The sequence below is a fragment of the Neoarius graeffei genome, chromosome 6, assembly GCF_027579695.1.
Source record: "Neoarius graeffei isolate fNeoGra1 chromosome 6, fNeoGra1.pri, whole genome shotgun sequence".
Taxonomy (NCBI): Eukaryota; Metazoa; Chordata; class Actinopteri; order Siluriformes; family Ariidae; genus Neoarius; species Neoarius graeffei.
Genome location: NC_083574.1, coordinates 23,079,118 through 23,102,022, shown reverse-complemented (window position 1 = coordinate 23,102,022; position 22,905 = coordinate 23,079,118). Strand labels below are relative to the sequence as shown.

The window sequence follows — 22,905 nt, the reverse complement described above, 5'->3', positions numbered from 1 at the left end:
TGTGTGTGTGTGTGAGAGCAAGCAGCCCCTCCCTCCTGTGTGTGTGTGAGAGCGAGCAGCCCCTCCCTCCTGTGTGTGTGTGTGTGTGTGTGTGTGTGTGTGTGTGTGTGTGTGTGTGTGAGTGAGAGCGAGCAGCCCCTCCCTCCTGTGTGTGTGTGTATGTGTGAGAGCGAGCAGCCCCTCCCTCCTGTGTGTGTGTGTGTGTGAGTGAGAGCGAGCAGCCCCTCCCCCACCCGCGCGCTGTGCTTAGAGACAGAGTATCACACAGAAAGCGCACTTTTTCCTCAGAGTGCTCCCTCCAAACAACGGGGATTTACACGAAAACGGAAGGAGATATTCACAAAATTCTTTCGCACTGAGCGCCACAAGGCTCTCCTGAACACAGTGATGTAATATTTTTGTCTGTAGTCTACTTTGTCGGTACTCCAACAGAGAAAGGCTATCTGTCACAAAGAAAACAAAGGGACGTCTCTTCCTTTTGTAAAGGGGCGGCAGAAATTAAATGGGGGCGGGAATCACAGAAAGGGGGGCGGGAATCACAGAAAGGGGGGCGGGAATTACAGAAAGGGGGGCGGCCCGCCCCTCTAAAACCCCTCGTGGAGAACCCTGGCTTTGCTTGCTTTATCCTGGACTGAAAAGCACTGTATCAGAAATGTGTGCTCCTGAAGTCTACGGATTGTTTATTTTATTTCTCCAAAAGCATTCCACAAATCTAATCATCTTCACTTGAGTCTATGAGGTTTCACTTTTGCCAAGTGACGAGGCGTTCCCCAAAGAGAAATGAGGAAATGGTACTGGAAAAACAGTACTGAAGCACGGCCTGTGCAGGCTCTGCTCACCCCTCAGAACTTCAGTGTGATCTTTATTATTATTTTTGTTCCTTCCACTTCTGTATAGATCCTGATCTTGGATGAGGCCACTGCTGCTATGGACACAGAGACAGATTCTTTAATCCAGGAAACCATTCGTAACTCATTCCAAGACTGCACAACCTTAACCATTGCACATAGACTGCACACTGTGCTCAGTTGTGACCGCATCATGGTGCTCAACCAAGGCCAGGTAACCTTCAGTCCCTTTTACTTTGTAGGAAGTATTTTTACAAGAAACCCAATCTATGTACATCACACACCATTTTTCAGGTTGATTTTTAACACTGAACTTTGTCGTTGCACTTTTTTCGACCCAGGTGGTGGAATTCGACGAGCCATCCAGACTTCTGGCAAATGAAAACTCTCGATTTTGTGCCATGCTGGCTGCGGTGGAGAACAACGTTTCTGTTAGAGGATAAAAAACAGAAAAAATAAGCATGCACTTGTTTGTATATCCTCTAACTTAACATCCTTGACAAAATAAACCAGTCACTGGTGCTTAAGCATCACCTGCCACTGCAGGCGTCTGGGGCTTTGCCGTGTCTGTAGAGCAGGAATAATGTGTCTCTATGGAGACAGAATCATGAACATGCCTGTTCAGATGTACTTAATGTTAGCTGCAATGGTCAGGTTACCAAATACTGATACTGTAACTATATTTTGCATTATACAAGCACACATCGGTTTTCATATAGTTCCAGCCATGCAAACTGGTGTGTTTCATAGAGTGTCTACCTATATCTATTATAAGATGTTATTATTTACACTGGGGAAAGGTGGTGTGTATCCAGAGCTTTTGTGCATTAGCTCTGTTCACGTATGTCACATGCACTAGTCACTGTTCCATAACTTTGAGTCTAAGAACTTGATTTTTGCCAATTTGTATGACTGTGTGATATCTCGTAACTTGAACTCCTGATGCTGATGATTTTGTTGACAGGATGTTTTGATGGCACTGAGTTAGACAGACTTTTATCAGAATAGTGCTGCTTCTCAGAATACTTGCTCCACACAAGGACAGTTGTATTTGCGCTAAGAGGCCTTGTACTGTACATGTTTCCACTGTTTTTGTGTTGCGTCAATGTATCACGTTAGACTGCAGATATATCTATTTTTGTGACATTTTTATTATGATTTTTTTTTGGCTTGTCCTTGCACATTCACACAGTTAAAACAGCTCACCAACACACACACATCCCACACACCCCACCCCACCCCCCACCCCACCCCATTGTTGCTGTAAAGTTTCATACTGTAATTTTCCCTGTTTCATGCTTGTTAAACACCATCTGTGCATATTAATAAATGGGTTGTTTTTGCTCATAGCAGAGTTTATCAGAGCAAAGCTCTGGAAAGTGTTCACTCTGAGTAAGAAACTTACTTGGATCAGGTGAAGAACATCTTTGGCTTTGATAAAGGCGAATCTGATTTTTATACCTGCCTCCTCGGTAGGACCCGCACAACGTCTGTGATATTCTTTATTTTCCACAGCCTTAGCATGGTTTCTTAATTGCCTTGTAAAGGGCCTGAAATGGAAACAGGGAGAATGAACTCTGTCTTATGAATAAAATTATTTTAGGTGTATTCCTGCTGCATGTGTCTGTTTTGTGAAAGAGGAATCGGGATTGGTCAGAAGAGAATGGCATCTGCTGAACATGCTAGCCCAATAGTTGGGAATAATGAATCGTTTATAAAGGAGGTTTTGCTGTAGATATAAAATTTAAACATCTACAGACTAAAAAGTTGAGTGACAGATGATTCCAAACTTGCTGAGAAAGTTGAGTAGCCTCAAGAACAATGTCATAAAGTTGATGTCCATGTACTGTACTAGTGCACCTCGAACAATTAGAATATTAGAGTCATTCCATGTCAATTCACACAAATGCCCAAAACCTCCCCAGTGACACCTCTTCAATTTGCCTTATTTTAATTTTCTTAGTGCCTTATGATGTCAAATGAAAGAATCCAAAATTTTAGCTTCCTAGCTCGAACGTTTTTTGAGTTATGGCCCTTCAAAGTTTGGGTGCCACGCCCACTTTTGGGGTCCGGGAATTGCGCACTTAATTTGCAAGCATTTTTGGAGGCCCATATTTTTTTGTTCTAAGGGGATATAGACCTGTAAATTGCTATATCTATGTATTCTGGCCCTGTCTATCAGATTATGCAGCTATAAATAGCACAAGTTTACTAACTTTATAGATATTAACCCCTTAAAAGTGGATTTTTTAATGACACAATTTTTTTGACATTTTGGGGGTCCATATCTTGGAAAGTTTTTGTGTTGATAGGGTTTCAACTGATTTATCATTATATTTGGGAACTCTACTGTGTACTTAGAGAGTTTCAGGGCACTCAGAGCTTTGGTGGGGGTACAGGAGGGCCCCAAATATGGCTTCGGGACAAAATTACCATTTGGTACGCCCTACTTCAGGCCATTAGTTGGCCATGTGGGCACATGATGACTGGAATGAACCTTTAACCCTATCAACTGACACCTTTTATCAAACTTTTAAGCCAATAAAAACTTTGATTATCCAACTCCTTCAATATAAACTAAACTAATAGTATATGGTACTATTTTTGCATATTTTCTGAAAAATCCTAAGTCCGGAAAGTAGGTCAACTGTTGTTTTGACTGCCTATTCATGTTTAAGGTAGTAAAAGCACACCCATATAGTGATTTTAATCTATGGGAAGATTATTTATACCCAATACCCCATTAGTTATATTGACAATTACAAGGGATAAACCCTTTCCCGGCTGTTTCACGATGCTGTTTTTTTTACATTTGACACCTTTCCCTGTATCCAACCAATCTCTGACCACTATACACTTAATAGTTAAATGCATCTTTCAAACAGGAAAGGGAAAGATGCAAACAAGGGGATGATCCCAAGAAAAACATCCTGGTTGCTTTAGTACATTTGTTCTGACATCCGATCTGGAAGTTAAACCTAGACTCATCAGGTTTTTTTTTTTTTTCAAGAAAAGGGGAAGGGGCCCCTAGCCACTCATGTGGGGGAAATTAGCATATCAATTAATAAAAAGTCGAAAGTGTGTAGTGGTCAGAGTTTGGTTGGATACAGGGAAAGGTGTCAAGCGTAAAAAAAAAAAACCAGCATCGTGAAGCAGCCGGGAAAGGGTTTATCCCTTGTAATTGTCAATATAACTAATGGGGTATTGGGTATAAATAATCTTCCCATAGATTAAAATCACTATATGGGTGTGCTTTTACTACCTTAAACATGAATAGGCAGTCAAAACAACAGTTGACCTACCTTCCGGACTTAGGATTTTTCAGAAAATATGCAAAAATAGCACCATATACAAATGCTTAGTTTATATTGAAGGAGTTGGATAATCAAAGTTTTTATTGGCTTAAAAGTTTGATAAAAGGTGTCAGTTGATAGGGTTAAAGGCTCATTCCAGTCATCATGTGCCCACATGGCCAACTAATGGCCTGAAGTAGGATGTACCAAACGGTAATTTTGTCCCGAAGCCATATTTGGGGCCCTCCTGTACCCCCACCAAAGCTCTGAGTGCCCTGAAAGTCTCTAAGTACACAGTAGAGTTCCCAAATATGATGATAAATCAGTTGAAACCCTATCAACACAAAAACTTTCCAAGATATGGACCCCTGAAATGTCAAAAGAAAATTTGTCATTTAAAAAATCCATTTTTAAGGGGTTAATATCTCTAAAGTTAGTCAACTTGTGCTATTTTTAGGTGCAGAATCTGATAGACAGGGCCAGAATACATAGATATAGCAATTTACAGGTCTATATTCCCCTTAGAACAAAAGATATGGGCCTCCAAAAATGCTTGCAAATTAAGTGTACAATTCGAAGACCTCAAAAGTGGGCGTGGCACCCAAACTTTGAAGGGCCAAAATTCAAAAACCGTTCCAGCTAGGAAGCTAAAATTTTGGATTATTTCTTTTGACATCATAAGGCACTAATAAAATAAATATCAGGCAAATTGAAGAGGTGTCACTGGGGAGGGTGTGTGAATTGACATGGAATGACCCATTATGAAAATTTAATATTTTCCATCAGTTATTTAAGAAAGTGAAAATGTATTATATTCTAGACTCATTACAAGTAAACTAAAATGTTTCAAGCATTTTTCGATTTTAATTTTGATTATGGCCTATAGCACAAAAAAAAACATTTCAAAGTATTAGAATAATTCATTTTGAGTTTGCGTAAAACAGTGTAAATACCATGTACCTCTCGGTCTAGTTTGGTACAATGTCTTGCAAAAGTATTCATCCCCCTTTGTTTGTGTCCTGTTTCGTCCCATTACAAGCTGAAATTAAAATGGATTTTTTGGGGGGGTTAACACCATTTGATTTACACAACATGCCTACCACTTTAAAGGTGCAGGGTTTTTTTTTTCTTATTTATTGTGACCCAAATAATAATTAAGATGAAAAAAACAGAAATCTAGAGTGTGCATAGGTATTCACTCCCTTTCATAGGAAACCCATAAATAAGCACTAGTCTGACCAATTAACTTCATAAGTCACATAATTAGTTGATTAAGCTTCACCTATGTGCAATCAAAGTGTCACATGATCTGTCACATGATGTTAACCTGTTCTGGAAAGGCCCTGACTCTGTAACACAACTAAGCAAGCAATATGAAAACCAGGGAGCACTCCAAACAGGTTAGAGACAAAGTTGTGGAGAAGTATCGATCAATGTTAGGTTATAAAATATTTTTCCAAACTTTGAATATCCTACGGAGTACCATTAAATCCATTACAGCAAAATGGAAAGAATATGGCACCACTACAAACCTGATAAGAGAAGGCTGCCCACCAAAACTCTCAGACCAGGCAAGGAGGGCATGAATCAGAGATGCAACAAAGACACCAAAGATAACACTGAAGGAGCTGCAAAGATCCACAGAGGAGATGGGAGTATCTGTCCATAGGACAACTTTAAGCTGTACACTCCACAGATCGTGGCTTTATGGAAGAGTGGCCAGAAAAAAAAGCCACTGCTTAAAAAAAGAAAAAGAAAGAAAACACGTTTGGAGCTTTCCCAACAGTATGTGGCAGACTCCGCATACACATGGAAGAAGATTCTCTGGTCAGATGAGACTAAAATTCAACTTTTTGGCCATCATGGGAAACGCCATGTGTAGTGCAAACCCAACACTTCCCATCACCCTGAGAACACCATTCCTACAGTGAAGCATGGTGGTGGCAGCATCATGCTGTGGGGATGTTTTTCATCTGCAGGGACAGGAAAGCTGGTCAGGACTGAAGGAAAGATGGATGACACTAAATACAGGGCAATTCTGGAGGAAATCCTGTTTGAGTCAGCCAGAGGTTTGAGACTGGGACCAAGGTTCATATTCCAGCAGGACAATGACCCTAAACATACTGTGTAGCTTTAGCATCCATCCATTTTGGCATATCACTACAGTGACATGGCCACTCTGATGGCTTCAGCCATCAAAGTGTTTAGGGAACATTACAGTAGTGGTTTCCCATTGCCTTCTAGTGGATTATTATAGAGGTTTTCTCCTCTCAATCATTCACACCTATGGACAATTTAGAGCCACCAATTACCCAACCTGCATGTCTTTGGACTGTGGTGGAAACCAGAGCACCCAAAGGAAACCCACACAGACACGGGGAGAACATGCAAAATCCATACAGAAAGGCCCCCGCCTACCTCTGGGCTCAAACCCAGAACCTTCTTGCTGTGAGGCAACAGTGCTAACCACTACACCACTGTGCCACTAGCTTTAGCAGGAGTGCTTTAAAGGGAAACATTTAAATGTCTTGGAATGGCCTAATCAAAGCCCAGAGCTCAATCCAATTGAGAATCTGTGGCATAACTTGAAGATTGCTGTACACTGATGCAACCCATCTAACTTGAAGGAGTTGGAGCAGTTTTGCCTTGAGGAATGGGCAAAAATCCCAGTGGCTAGACGTGCTATTATAGAGACAAACCCCAAGAGATTTGCAGCTGTAATTGTAGCAAAAGGTGGCTCTATAAAGTATTGACATTTATTCATTTATTTATTTTTTTTGGGGGGTGATGCTTATGCACATTCCAGATTTCTGTTTTCTCATCTTATTGTTTGTGTCACAATAAAAAAAAAAATGTGCACCTTTAAAGTAGTAGGCATGTTGTGTAAATCAAATGGTGCTAACCCCCAACAATCCATTTTAATTCCAGCTTCTAATGCAACAAAACAGGACAAACACCAAGGGGTATGAATACTTTTGCAAGGCACTGTATTCTTCATGTGAAATTTGGTGATGACTGGTTGAAAACTGAGGGAGAAAAAGCATCCTAAAAAAACGTTTGGAGAAGGAGAAAGTAGAAAGATCCTGAGTAAGAGTAACAATTTGCGCTAGTGCTGCTAGCGCAAATTAAACACTATAAACAGCAGTAAGCCATAATAAATGAAACAAAGTCAATATTTGGTGTGAGATGACCCTTTGTTTAAAAAAAAAAGATAGTAATTTCTGGTACAATAAGTGCAGTTTTATAAGGAAATGAGCTGTAGGTTTTACTGAACATCTTGTAGTACCAGCCACAGTTCTTCTGGACACTTTGTCACACTTGCTGCTTCATTTTGCAGCAAAACCCAGTAGCCTTCATTATGTTTTCTTTTTTAATCTGAAAAGTGCCCTCTTATGTAATGTGCTGCTCAGATACAAACATTTTTTTCCTGTAACATTAAATTTTGTGCTGGAAAATGAATGTCTGGAACTCTAAAATGTTTTCATACTGATTTGATAATGTAGAAGTCATAAAAAAAGAACCTTATATATATATATATATATATATATATATATATATATATATATATATATATATATATATATATGTGTGTGTGTGTGTGTGTGTGTGTATATATATAATATTCGTGTGAGGAGTTAAGTAAGATCTTTCACATTTAATTTGTTATATTCAGTAGTACAATAATAACCTATCACATAGATTCAAGTGACATACTTAATATATTAAATATATTGTAAGACATTTAGCAAATTTTCAGAGCATTAATAATATTTGATCACTGATTTGGGGGCGGCACGGTGGTGTAGTGGTTAGCGCTGTCGCCTCACAGCAGGAGGGTCCGGGTTCGGGTCCCGCGGCCGGCGAGGGCCTTTCTGTGCGGAGTTTGCATGTTCTCCCCGTGTCCGCGTGGGTTTCCTCCGGGTGCTCCGGTTTCCCCCACAGTCCAAAGACATGCAGGTTAGGTTAACTGGTGACTCTAAATTGACCGTAGGTGTGAATGTGAGTGTGAATGGTTGTCTGTGTCTATGTGTCAGCCCTGTGATGACCTGGCGACTTGTCCAGGGTGTACCCCGCCTTTCGCCTGTAGTCAGCTGGGATAGACTCCAGCTTGCCTGTGACCCTGCAGAACAGGATAAAGTGGCTACAGATAATGAGATGAGATGAAAAAGTTCATTTTTTCATAATTTTGTTCAAAAAGGTAAACTTTCAAAAATTCTACATTCATTACATATAAAGTGAAATATTTTAAGCCCTTTTGGTTTTAATTTTGATGATTATGGCTTATAACTCATGAAAATCAGAAATCCAATATCTCAAATTATTAGAATATTTCCTAAGATCAATCAAAAAAGGATTTACTATACAGAAAATGTCCAACTTCTGAAAAATATGTTCATTTATACACTCAATACTTGGTTGGGGGGTTCCGGTTATGGCGCGCAGCTGAAAGGTCGCTTGGACAGAGGGCTCCGCCTGATTTGAAATAAATTGTAAACTTTAACAGTTAATATCGTGCGAATTGTGACCCAAAACAATTCTAAGGTGTGGACATCGTATTATGTCGAGGAATCGAGGGAGAAAACGGGAAAATAAACCACTAAAACACGACATTGGACTTTTACAGGAGGACGAACACGAAGTTGACAATATGCTAAGTCAGGACGAAGCTAGCAGTGTGAGTCAAATCCTGTCAGCTATTCAGTCGCTCAGAAATGACTTTAACGCGCAACTACATGAAGTTAGAAACGAATTCTCCACGCAGTTGCACGAAGTGGTTACGTCCAACCACGAGATTAAAGAGGCTATAGGGACCTTCTCAGAAAGACTCACTGCAGCTGAGAGTCGCATTAGTGCGGCGGAGGACCAGATCTCCTCGCTCACACGAGTCACTGACACCACACAAGAGAAGGTCCACAAACTAGTTATGCAGATGGAGGAGATTGAGAACCAGCGCAGGCGTTGTAATCTAAAACTGGTTGGAATCCCTGAGGGCTTTGAAAAACGAGACTGCTGTGAGTTTCTGAGGGCATGGCTACCGCAGGTGTTGGATATCGAGCATCAACTAAACATCGAGCAAGCATATCGCCTGGGTACGACGCCGTCAGCACAAAACCAACAACAGAGTGTGACAAAGCCGCGTGTTGTGCTCGTGAAATTTCTGTCTTATCGTGACAGAGACACCGTGTGGAACGCAGCACGTCGGAAGGAGGTTAAACTTGACAATAACCCTGTGATGTTCTTCCCGGATCTGTCACTAAAGGTCCAGAAACAACGAAAACTTTTTGATGGGGTAAAACTACGACTGAGACACTTGAATAGAGACTATGGACTCATGTTCCCCGCGCAACTCCGAATTTGGCACGAAGACGCCTGGCACTACTTCAAATCTGCGGCGAAGGCTGATAAATTCATCGACAAGCTGCCGCCCTGCAACCCGCGAGAAAGCCGACGCGAGTCCTCCGAGGAAAATGGGTAGTAACACAATAACAATTTTGGTTCATAATCTAGATGGTGGGGCGGCACGGTGGTGTAGTGGTTAGCGCTGTCGCCTCACAGCAAGAAGGTCCTGGGTTCGAGCCCCGGGGCCGGCGAGGGCCTTTCTGTGCGGAGTTTGCATGTTCTCCCCGTGTCCGCGTGGGTTTCCTCCGGGTGCTCCGGTTTCCCCCACAGTCCAAAGACATGCAGGTTAGGTTAACTGGTGACTCTAAATTGACCGTAGGTGTGAGTGTGAATGGTTGTCTGTGTCTATGTGTCAGCCCTGTGATGACCTGGCGACTTGTCCAGGGTGTACCCCGCCTTTCGCCCGTAGTCAGCTGGGATAGGCTCCAGCTTGCCTGCGACCCTGTAGAAGGATAAAGCGGCTAGAGATAATGAGATGAGATGAATCTAGATGGTCAATAATAACAGAATGTGTAACTGCTCTCCTCTGACATGGTATGGTCATATTAGTCAGAGATAAGCCATGGTCTGGTCTGGGCCACTGTGGACTGTGAAATATTTTTCTTATTGGTCACAAAAGTTTTTTTTTTTTTTTTTTCATCTCTTAATTATTTTGGCGGAGTTTACATCCAATGCTTTAATTTGTTGTCTACTGTTCATTTTTCTTTATTGTGACTACTGTTGCTCACTGCTCCTTTTATAGGATCAGGTTGGAGCCTAGCTGGGACACTGATCATTGGGGGGAGGTTGGGATGTGCGTTTTTGTTCGCACTGAGACGGTGTTTAGCCTTGTTTGGGATAGGCCTTGGTTTAGTGTGTTATGTATCTGTTTTGAAGGCACATTATTGAAAATACTATATGTTCTGATTATTAAGACAACAGTGGTAGTGTTTAATTTTCAGATGGCATGAGCAGGGATTTAAAGATAAATATGATTTCATGGAATGTAAGAGGTCTTAGAAAGTTGGTGAAGTTGAAACAAGTAACATCCAGATTGAAACAACTAAAAACACAGATTGCCTTCCTTCAGGAAATTCATTTACTGTCATCTGAACTTGCACCTTTAAAAAGGAGATGGTCAGGGCAGGTCATAGCAGCAACATATTCTTCTCATGCAAGAGGGGTAGCAATACTTATACACTCCTCTATTCCTTTGAAAATTCATAGTACCATATTGGACCCTGCAGGCAGATATTGTGTTGTGCGGGGTTCCTTATTGGGCCAGGGTGTTAATTTGGTATGTGTGTATGGGCCTAATAATGATGATGCTCCCTTCTATGACAATTTATTTTTGACTTTATCATCTCTGTATGGCAGCTTTTGTCTAGCAGGGGACTTCAATTGTACACTGGATCCAGCTCTTGATAAATCCTCAGGTATTGATGTCACACACATCCAGAGCAGGAAAACAATTCAACACCACATAAATAAGCTGGGTCTCTGTGACATTTGGAGATACAATAACCCGTCTAAACGTGAATATTCTTGCTACTCTGCTACTCATAATTCATACTCTCGTATTGATTATTTTCTTCTGTCTAAATCTCTTATAGAAAACGTGAATGACTGTGGGTACAAAAGTATTGTCATTTCAGATCACGCACTACTGCTGCTCTCCTATACTATTACTGGAGCTTCCAAAGGACCCTCAGTGTGGCGATTAAGCCCAAGATGGATCCATGATACGGAGTTTTTGACATTTCTTGAGGCAAATATTGATATCTACTTTAAAATTAATACTAACCAGACATCAGCCTCTATTAGATGGGAAGCGTTCAAGGCCTTTATCAGAGGTCAAATGATCAGCTATACAAGCAGTATCTCAAATAAACAACATATAAAGCTGACAGAGCTGGAAAAAGACATTAAGGAATTGGAAGAAGAATTTAATTTCCACAATTCGAACCAAACTAAACAAAAACTGGACATTCTTAGGGCTCAGTATAACGAGTTGTCAGCAAATAAGGCAGCGTCTAGTCTAATGAAACTAAAACAGTCATTCTATGACCAAGGGGAAAAAGCAGGGAAGCTATTAGCTTGGCGCATAAAATCTTTAGAGAATGAAAGAGCAGTCTTGGAACTTGAGTCTGAACAAGGGAAACCAATTACTAATTTACAAGATATTAATAATAATTTTCAGTCATTTTATTCAAAACTGTATACATCAGAAACTAAAGCAACTCCTCACTCACTTGGAACTTTTTTAGACCAAATAGACATACCTATACTAGATGACAACGCTCAAAAAGAACTTAACTCCCCAATATCCCGGTGTGAATTATCAGAGGCTATTGATAGTATGAATGGAGGGAAAACGCCAGGACCCGATGGCATTCCAATTGACATCTATAAAAAATTTAAAGGTATGCTACTTAGCCCCTTGTTAGAGATGTGTGAAGAATCACTAGAGAAAGGGGAATTGCCCTCAACACTAAAGACTGCACTTATAACCGTAATATTAAAATCTGACAAACCTTCAACAAAATGCGAATCATACCGCCCAATATCTTTGATCAATAATGATGCTAAGATAATAGCCAAAGTTCTTGCACGCAGACTAGAGAAACATTTGCCATCTATTGTTGAACCAGACCAAAATGGTTTTATTAAGGGTAGGCAGGGTTTCCACAATATCCGTAGGGTGTTAAATATTGTTCATGCTAAAAAAGAGGCACCTGACATGGCCATAATAGGTCTTGACGCTTTAAAGGCATTTGATATGGTTGAACACACATATTTGTTTGAAGTTCTTAAGCGTTTTGGTATAAACGGTTACTTCCTTGACTGGATTAAGACTCTGTACTTTGACTCCAGAGCATCAGTACTGACAAATCACATGGTATCCAAACAGTTTCCTCTCTCCAGAGGTACAAGACAAGGATGTCCCTTGTCACCCCTTCTTTTTGTGTTGGCCATAGAGCCCTTGGCTATTGCAATCAGAAACAACATTGACATAACTGGTATTAACGTAAATGATATTGAGAATAAAATAGCACTCTTTGCTGATGATGTAGTTGTTTTCCTGACCAACCTGAAGCATTCCGTACCTGCTCTATTGAAATGTATAGAAACATTTGGGAGCTTTTCTGGCTATAAAGTCAATGCAACAAAATCTACTATTATGTTCCTGAAAAGCTCAGAAAGATTAACTCCACCACTATACACTCCCTTCAGGAATATTCAGGATAGTTTTACCTATCTTGGAGTTAAGATTACACTAACAATAGAATCACTGGTACCCACTAATTATGACCCCATAGTTAAATCTGTGATAGGTTCTATAGACAGATGGAATTCCCTACCACTATCCATGATTGGTCGCATTAACATTCTGAAAATGAACATTCTTCCTAAACTTCTTTACCTCTTTCAAACCATTCCACTTGCCCCTCCTACCAACTTTTTTACCAAAATGAAACAGATCTTTTGTCATTTTATTTGGAATAATAGACGCCCCAGGTTACGCATGACCCTGTTGTACTTACCATATGATAGAGGTGGGTTAGGAGTCCCTTTTCTCCAAGGATACTACTGGGCTGCACAATTGAGAGCAGCTTCCTATTGGTTTGACACTACATCACTTCCCACCTGGGTGAGGATTGAAGAAAGTACAACTTCAAAAATCCCCCTCAAGCTGTATCTTCATTCAGCAAAGCTTTCTATTTTGAAGAAACTTACCCTAAACCCTTTTGTTAGACTTACAGTGATTGTGTGGCATGAGGTATTGAATTACTTGAAAGAAAATGCTGCTTTGTCCCAATTCACTCCCATCTGGGGAAATAAGCATTTCACACCAGGCACCAATGATCTTGGCTTTAAGATATGGGCTAATAAAGGTATCAACAAAATATCAGATCTTTATGATAGAGATGTCTTTTTAAATTTTACTGACCTCAAACAAAAATTTAACATTGATGCTAAACACTTTTTCAAATACTTACAGATTAGACATTTCATAACAAAAACTCAAAACTCCTTGAGCCTGCCCTCCTTGAACTCCATTGAAATCATAGCTGTGAATCTTTGCGGTAAACCTGGACTTATCTCCCGTTTCTACCAAATAATCACTACAAAACAAAAAGAATCCTCAGAGGATAAAAGACGTGCCTGGTGTCTGGATCTTAAGGAAGAAATTTCTGTTGAAGAATGGAAGTACGTATGTTTACAGAGCCAAGTCCAAACAATAAATACTCGGTTTAAATTACTTCAGTACAAATGGCTTATGAGAACATATATCACTCCTGTAGTACAACATCGTATTGATCCTAACACACCTGATCTATGTTTTAAATGTGGTACACATAAAGGTACACTATTTCATTGTTTTTGGGAATGTTCCACTATCCAGGAATTTTGGAAGGAGATAATTACAACTTTGTCTAAGATTATCGATGTACCTCTCCCAGTATGCCCTAAGCTTTGTATACTGGGACTTTTCCCAGAAAATTGTACACTCAGTAAGTATGAGAAATCAATGGTCATATATTGTCTACTTGAAGCAAAACACAAAATTTCTTTGTCATGGAAATCTATGTATAGGCCATGTAAACAAAAGTGGGCAGAAGGACTATTACATTGTATTGCTATGGAAAAATTGACTTACTTGATCAAAGGGAAATATGACAGATTTGTTAAGATCTGGGAAGTGTTTATGGAATTTGTGGAAGGAGGAGGTCTTTCTGACGCTGTGTAATTATTGTCCTTTGTTTGCTCATGTCATTCTTTTATTTTTTTAACCAATGTTAAGGTCCAGCTTCTATATTTATCTACTGTTGTCTCTGATGATTATGTCTCTTAATGTGCCTTTTTGTTCGTGTTGTTTTGTTTTTGTGTGTTAAGTAAAAATCAATAAAGATATTTGTCAAAAAAAAAAAAAATACTTGGTTGGGGCTCCTTTACCACAAATTACTGCATCAGTGCGGCGTGGCATGGAGGTGGTCAGCCTGTGGCACTGCTGAGGTGTTCTTGAAGTCCAGGTTGCTTTGATAGCGGGCTTCAGCTGATCTGTATTTTTGGGTCAGGTGTTTCTCATCTTCCTCTCGACAATACCCCGTAGATTCTCTATGGGGTTCAGGTCAGGCAAGTTGGCTGGCCAATCAAACACAGAAATATCATGGTCAGCAAACCATTTGGTAGTAGTTTCGGCACTGTGGGCAGGTGCTAAGTTGCTAAGACACTTCTGATGTCATCTCTGGTTCAGAGTACTTTGAACCACTGAGCAACGGTCCAGTTCTTTCTATCCTTAGCCCAGACAAGACCCTTCTGATATCATCTCTGGTTCAGTAGTGGCTTGATATTAGGAATACGACAGTTGTAGCCTCTTTCCTGAAGACATCTGTGTGTTGTGGCTCTTGATGCACTGACACCAGCCTTAGTCCACTCCTTGTGAAGCTCTCCCAAGTTCTTGAATGTACTTTTCTTGACAATCCTCTCGAGGCTGCGGTCATCCCTGTTGCTTATGCACCTTTTCCAGCCAGCCTTTTCATGAATGACATTATGTAGCTTAGCCTCCTTGTGGAGGGTGCTGATGATCATCTTCTGGACAACTGTCAAGTCAGCAGTCTTCCCTATGATTATGGTTGCATGTACATTGTCTTGCAAAAGTATTCATCCCCCTTGGTGTTTGTCCTGTTTGGTCACATTACAAGCTGAAATTAAAATGGATTTTTTGGGGGGTTAGCATTAATTATTGTTTGGGTCACAAAAAAAAATAAAAACAAAAACAATTTGCACCTGTGTTAGGCATGTTGTGTAAATCAAATGGTGCTAACCCCCCAACAATCCATTTTAATTTCAGCTTGTAATGTGACGTAATGTGAAGTCTACGGATTGTTTATTTTATTTCTCCAAAAGCATTCCACAAATCTAATCATCTTCACTTGAGTCTATGAGGTTTCACTTTTGCCAAGTGACGAGGCGTTCCCCAAAGAGAAATGAGGAAATGGTACTGGAAAAACAGTACTGAAGCACGGCCTGTGCAGGCTCTGCTCACCCCTCAGAACTTCAGTGTGATCTTTATTATTATTTTTGTTCCTTCCACTTCTGTATAGATCCTGATCTTGGATGAGGCCACTGCTGCTATGGACACAGAGACAGATTCTTTAATCCAGGAAACCATTCGTAACTCATTCCAAGACTGCACAACCTTAACCATTGCACATAGACTGCACACTGTGCTCAGTTGTGACCGCATCATGGTGCTCAACCAAGGCCAGGTAACCTTCAGTCCCTTTTACTTTGTAGGAAGTATTTTTACAAGAAACCCAATCTATGTACATCACACACCATTTTTCAGGTTGATTTTTAACACTGAACTTTGTCGTTGCACTTTTTTCGACCCAGGTGGTGGAATTCGACGAGCCATCCAGACTTCTGGCAAATGAAAACTCTCGATTTTGTGCCATGCTGGCTGCGGTGGAGAACAACGTTTCTGTTAGAGGATAAAAAACAGAAAAAATAAGCATGCACTTGTTTGTATATCCTCTAACTTAACATCCTTGACAAAATAAACCAGTCACTGGTGCTTAAGCATCACCTGCCACTGCAGGCGTCTGGGGCTTTGCCGTGTCTGTAGAGCAGGAATAATGTGTCTCTATGGAGACAGAATCATGAACATGCCTGTTCAGATGTACTTAATGTTAGCTGCAATGGTCAGGTTACCAAATACTGATACTGTAACTATATTTTGCATTATACAAGCACACATCGGTTTTCATATAGTTCCAGCCATGCAAACTGGTGTGTTTCATAGAGTGTCTACCTATATCTATTATAAGATGTTATTATTTACACTGGGGAAAGGTGGTGTGTATCCAGAGCTTTTGTGCATTAGCTCTGTTCACGTATGTCACATGCACTAGTCACTGTTCCATAACTTTGAGTCTAAGAACTTGATTTTTGCCAATTTGTATGACTGTGTGATATCTCGTAACTTGAACTCCTGATGCTGATGATTTTGTTGACAGGATGTTTTGATGGCACTGAGTTAGACAGACTTTTATCAGAATAGTGCTGCTTCTCAGAATACTTGCTCCACACAAGGACAGTTGTATTTGCGCTAAGAGGCCTTGTACTGTACATGTTTCCACTGTTTTTGTGTTGCGTCAATGTATCACGTTAGACTGCAGATATATCTATTTTTGTGACATTTTTATTATGATTTTTTTTTGGCTTGTCCTTGCACATTCACACAGTTAAAACAGCTCACCAACACACACACATCCCACACACCCCACCCCACCCCCCACCCCACCCCATTGTTGCTGTAAAGTTTCATACTGTAATTTTCCCTGTTTCATGCTTGTTAAACACCATCTGTGCATATTAATAAATGGGTTGTTTTTGCTCATAGCAGAGTTTATCAGAGCAAAGCTCTGGAAAGTGTTCACTCTGAGTAAGAAACTTACTTGGATCAGGTGAAGAACATCTTTGGCTTTGATAAAGGCGAATCTGATTTTTATACCTGCCTCCTCGGTAGGACCCGCACAACGTCTGTGATATTCTTTATTTTCCACAGCCTTAGCATGGTTTCTTAATTGCCTTGTAAAGGGCCTGAAATGGAAACAGGGAGAATGAACTCTGTCTTATGAATAAAATTATTTTAGGTGTATTCCTGCTGCATGTGTCTGTTTTGTGAAAGAGGAATCGGGATTGGTCAGAAGAGAATGGCATCTGCTGAACATGCTAGCCCAATAGTTGGGAATAATGAATCGTTTATAAAGGAGGTTTTGCTGTAGATATAAAATTTAAACATCTACAGACTAAAAAGTTGAGTGACAGATGATTCCAAACTTGCTGAGAAAGTTGAGTAGCCTCAAGAACAATGTCATAAAGTTGATGTCCATGTACTGTACTAGTGCACCTCGAACAATTAGAATATTAGAGTCATTCCATGTCAATTCACACAAATGCCCAAAACCTCCCCAGTGACACCTCTTCAATTTGCCTTATTTTAATTTTCTTAGTGCCTTATGATGTCAAATGAAAGAATCCAAAATTTTAGCTTCCTAGCTCGAACGTTTTTTGAGTTATGGCCCTTCAAAGTTTGGGTGCCACGCCCACTTTTGGGGTCCGGGAATTGCGCACTTAATTTGCAAGCATTTTTGGAGGCCCATATTTTTTTGTTCTAAGGGGATATAGACCTGTAAATTGCTATATCTATGTATTCTGGCCCTGTCTATCAGATTATGCAGCTATAAATAGCACAAGTTTACTAACTTTATAGATATTAACCCCTTAAAAGTGGATTTTTTAATGACACAATTTTTTTGACATTTTGGGGGTCCATATCTTGGAAAGTTTTTGTGTTGATAGGGTTTCAACTGATTTATCATTATATTTGGGAACTCTACTGTGTACTTAGAGAGTTTCAGGGCACTCAGAGCTTTGGTGGGGGTACAGGAGGGCCCCAAATATGGCTTCGGGACAAAATTACCATTTGGTACGCCCTACTTCAGGCCATTAGTTGGCCATGTGGGCACATGATGACTGGAATGAACCTTTAACCCTATCAACTGACACCTTTTATCAAACTTTTAAGCCAATAAAAACTTTGATTATCCAACTCCTTCAATATAAACTAAACTAATAGTATATGGTACTATTTTTGCATATTTTCTGAAAAATCCTAAGTCCGGAAAGTAGGTCAACTGTTGTTTTGACTGCCTATTCATGTTTAAGGTAGTAAAAGCACACCCATATAGTGATTTTAATCTATGGGAAGATTATTTATACCCAATACCCCATTAGTTATATTGACAATTACAAGGGATAAACCCTTTCCCGGCTGTTTCACGATGCTGTTTTTTTTACATTTGACACCTTTCCCTGTATCCAACCAATCTCTGACCACTATACACTTAATAGTTAAATGCATCTTTCAAACAGGAAAGGGAAAGATGCAAACAAGGGGATGATCCCAAGAAAAACATCCTGGTTGCTTTAGTACATTTGTTCTGACATCCGATCTGGAAGTTAAACCTAGACTCATCAGGTTTTTTTTTTTTTTCAAGAAAAGGGGAAGGGGCCCCTAGCCACTCATGTGGGGGAAATTAGCATATCAATTAATAAAAAGTCGAAAGTGTGTAGTGGTCAGAGTTTGGTTGGATACAGGGAAAGGTGTCAAGCGTAAAAAAAAAAAACCAGCATCGTGAAGCAGCCGGGAAAGGGTTTATCCCTTGTAATTGTCAATATAACTAATGGGGTATTGGGTATAAATAATCTTCCCATAGATTAAAATCACTATATGGGTGTGCTTTTACTACCTTAAACATGAATAGGCAGTCAAAACAACAGTTGACCTACCTTCCGGACTTAGGATTTTTCAGAAAATATGCAAAAATAGCACCATATACAAATGCTTAGTTTATATTGAAGGAGTTGGATAATCAAAGTTTTTATTGGCTTAAAAGTTTGATAAAAGGTGTCAGTTGATAGGGTTAAAGGCTCATTCCAGTCATCATGTGCCCACATGGCCAACTAATGGCCTGAAGTAGGATGTACCAAACGGTAATTTTGTCCCGAAGCCATATTTGGGGCCCTCCTGTACCCCCACCAAAGCTCTGAGTGCCCTGAAAGTCTCTAAGTACACAGTAGAGTTCCCAAATATGATGATAAATCAGTTGAAACCCTATCAACACAAAAACTTTCCAAGATATGGACCCCTGAAATGTCAAAAGAAAATTTGTCATTTAAAAAATCCATTTTTAAGGGGTTAATATCTCTAAAGTTAGTCAACTTGTGCTATTTTTAGGTGCAGAATCTGATAGACAGGGCCAGAATACATAGATATAGCAATTTACAGGTCTATATTCCCCTTAGAACAAAAGATATGGGCCTCCAAAAATGCTTGCAAATTAAGTGTACAATTCGAAGACCTCAAAAGTGGGCGTGGCACCCAAACTTTGAAGGGCCAAAATTCAAAAACCGTTCCAGCTAGGAAGCTAAAATTTTGGATTATTTCTTTTGACATCATAAGGCACTAATAAAATAAATATCAGGCAAATTGAAGAGGTGTCACTGGGGAGGGTGTGTGAATTGACATGGAATGACCCATTATGAAAATTTAATATTTTCCATCAGTTATTTAAGAAAGTGAAAATGTATTATATTCTAGACTCATTACAAGTAAACTAAAATGTTTCAAGCATTTTTCGATTTTAATTTTGATTATGGCCTATAGCACAAAAAAAAACATTTCAAAGTATTAGAATAATTCATTTTGAGTTTGCGTAAAACAGTGTAAATACCATGTACCTCTCGGTCTAGTTTGGTACAATGTCTTGCAAAAGTATTCATCCCCCTTTGTTTGTGTCCTGTTTCGTCCCATTACAAGCTGAAATTAAAATGGATTTTTTGGGGGGGTTAACACCATTTGATTTACACAACATGCCTACCACTTTAAAGGTGCAGGGTTTTTTTTTTCTTATTTATTGTGACCCAAATAATAATTAAGATGAAAAAAACAGAAATCTAGAGTGTGCATAGGTATTCACTCCCTTTCATAGGAAACCCATAAATAAGCACTAGTCTGACCAATTAACTTCATAAGTCACATAATTAGTTGATTAAGCTTCACCTATGTGCAATCAAAGTGTCACATGATCTGTCACATGATGTTAACCTGTTCTGGAAAGGCCCTGACTCTGTAACACAACTAAGCAAGCAATATGAAAACCAGGGAGCACTCCAAACAGGTTAGAGACAAAGTTGTGGAGAAGTATCGATCAATGTTAGGTTATAAAATATTTTTCCAAACTTTGAATATCCTACGGAGTACCATTAAATCCATTACAGCAAAATGGAAAGAATATGGCACCACTACAAACCTGATAAGAGAAGGCTGCCCACCAAAACTCTCAGACCAGGCAAGGAGGGCATGAATCAGAGATGCAACAAAGACACCAAAGATAACACTGAAGGAGCTGCAAAGATCCACAGAGGAGATGGGAGTATCTGTCCATAGGACAACTTTAAGCTGTACACTCCACAGATCGTGGCTTTATGGAAGAGTGGCCAGAAAAAAAAGCCACTGCTTAAAAAAAGAAAAAGAAAGAAAACACGTTTGGAGCTTTCCCAACAGTATGTGGCAGACTCCGCATACACATGGAAGAAGATTCTCTGGTCAGATGAGACTAAAATTCAACTTTTTGGCCATCATGGGAAACGCCATGTGTAGTGCAAACCCAACACTTCCCATCACCCTGAGAACACCATTCCTACAGTGAAGCATGGTGGTGGCAGCATCATGCTGTGGGGATGTTTTTCATCTGCAGGGACAGGAAAGCTGGTCAGGACTGAAGGAAAGATGGATGACACTAAATACAGGGCAATTCTGGAGGAAATCCTGTTTGAGTCAGCCAGAGGTTTGAGACTGGGACCAAGGTTCATATTCCAGCAGGACAATGACCCTAAACATACTGTGTAGCTTTAGCATCCATCCATTTTGGCATATCACTACAGTGACATGGCCACTCTGATGGCTTCAGCCATCAAAGTGTTTAGGGAACATTACAGTAGTGGTTTCCCATTGCCTTCTAGTGGATTATTATAGAGGTTTTCTCCTCTCAATCATTCACACCTATGGACAATTTAGAGCCACCAATTACCCAACCTGCATGTCTTTGGACTGTGGTGGAAACCAGAGCACCCAAAGGAAACCCACACAGACACGGGGAGAACATGCAAAATCCATACAGAAAGGCCCCCGCCTACCTCTGGGCTCAAACCCAGAACCTTCTTGCTGTGAGGCAACAGTGCTAACCACTACACCACTGTGCCACTAGCTTTAGCAGGAGTGCTTTAAAGGGAAACATTTAAATGTCTTGGAATGGCCTAATCAAAGCCCAGAGCTCAATCCAATTGAGAATCTGTGGCATAACTTGAAGATTGCTGTACACTGATGCAACCCATCTAACTTGAAGGAGTTGGAGCAGTTTTGCCTTGAGGAATGGGCAAAAATCCCAGTGGCTAGACGTGCTATTATAGAGACAAACCCCAAGAGATTTGCAGCTGTAATTGTAGCAAAAGGTGGCTCTATAAAGTATTGACATTTATTCATTTATTTATTTTTTTTGGGGGGTGATGCTTATGCACATTCCAGATTTCTGTTTTCTCATCTTATTGTTTGTGTCACAATAAAAAAAAAAATGTGCACCTTTAAAGTAGTAGGCATGTTGTGTAAATCAAATGGTGCTAACCCCCAACAATCCATTTTAATTCCAGCTTCTAATGCAACAAAACAGGACAAACACCAAGGGGTATGAATACTTTTGCAAGGCACTGTATTCTTCATGTGAAATTTGGTGATGACTGGTTGAAAACTGAGGGAGAAAAAGCATCCTAAAAAAACGTTTGGAGAAGGAGAAAGTAGAAAGATCCTGAGTAAGAGTAACAATTTGCGCTAGTGCTGCTAGCGCAAATTAAACACTATAAACAGCAGTAAGCCATAATAAATGAAACAAAGTCAATATTTGGTGTGAGATGACCCTTTGTTTAAAAAAAAAAGATAGTAATTTCTGGTACAATAAGTGCAGTTTTATAAGGAAATGAGCTGTAGGTTTTACTGAACATCTTGTAGTACCAGCCACAGTTCTTCTGGACACTTTGTCACACTTGCTGCTTCATTTTGCAGCAAAACCCAGTAGCCTTCATTATGTTTTCTTTTTTAATCTGAAAAGTGCCCTCTTATGTAATGTGCTGCTCAGATACAAACATTTTTTTCCTGTAACATTAAATTTTGTGCTGGAAAATGAATGTCTGGAACTCTAAAATGTTTTCATACTGATTTGATAATGTAGAAGTCATAAAAAAAGAACCTTATATATATATATATATATATATATATATATATATATATATATATATATATATATATATATATATGTGTGTGTGTGTGTGTGTGTGTGTATATATATAATATTCGTGTGAGGAGTTAAGTAAGATCTTTCACATTTAATTTGTTATATTCAGTAGTACAATAATAACCTATCACATAGATTCAAGTGACATACTTAATATATTAAATATATTGTAAGACATTTAGCAAATTTTCAGAGCATTAATAATATTTGATCACTGATTTGGGGGCGGCACGGTGGTGTAGTGGTTAGCGCTGTCGCCTCACAGCAGGAGGGTCCGGGTTCGGGTCCCGCGGCCGGCGAGGGCCTTTCTGTGCGGAGTTTGCATGTTCTCCCCGTGTCCGCGTGGGTTTCCTCCGGGTGCTCCGGTTTCCCCCACAGTCCAAAGACATGCAGGTTAGGTTAACTGGTGACTCTAAATTGACCGTAGGTGTGAATGTGAGTGTGAATGGTTGTCTGTGTCTATGT

The 22,905-nt window shown here is 39.8% G+C and overlaps 1 protein-coding gene across 3 annotated transcripts in view; it reads left to right on the top strand.

The window, feature by feature from the left end:
- Positions 1–2,456, top strand: part of abcc5 (ATP-binding cassette, sub-family C (CFTR/MRP), member 5) — a 67,193-nt gene extending 64,737 nt beyond the window's left edge. For all 3 annotated transcript variants that reach the window (XM_060923452.1, XM_060923451.1, XM_060923453.1), the window contains 2 exons: positions 898–1,062; positions 1,190–2,456. In XM_060923452.1, the coding sequence (XP_060779435.1) occupies positions 898–1,062; positions 1,190–1,291 (267 nt within the window). In that variant the 3' untranslated portion in view covers positions 1,292–2,456. The remainder of the gene's footprint in view (positions 1–897; positions 1,063–1,189) is intronic.
- Positions 2,457–22,905: the final 20,449 nt, after the last annotated feature.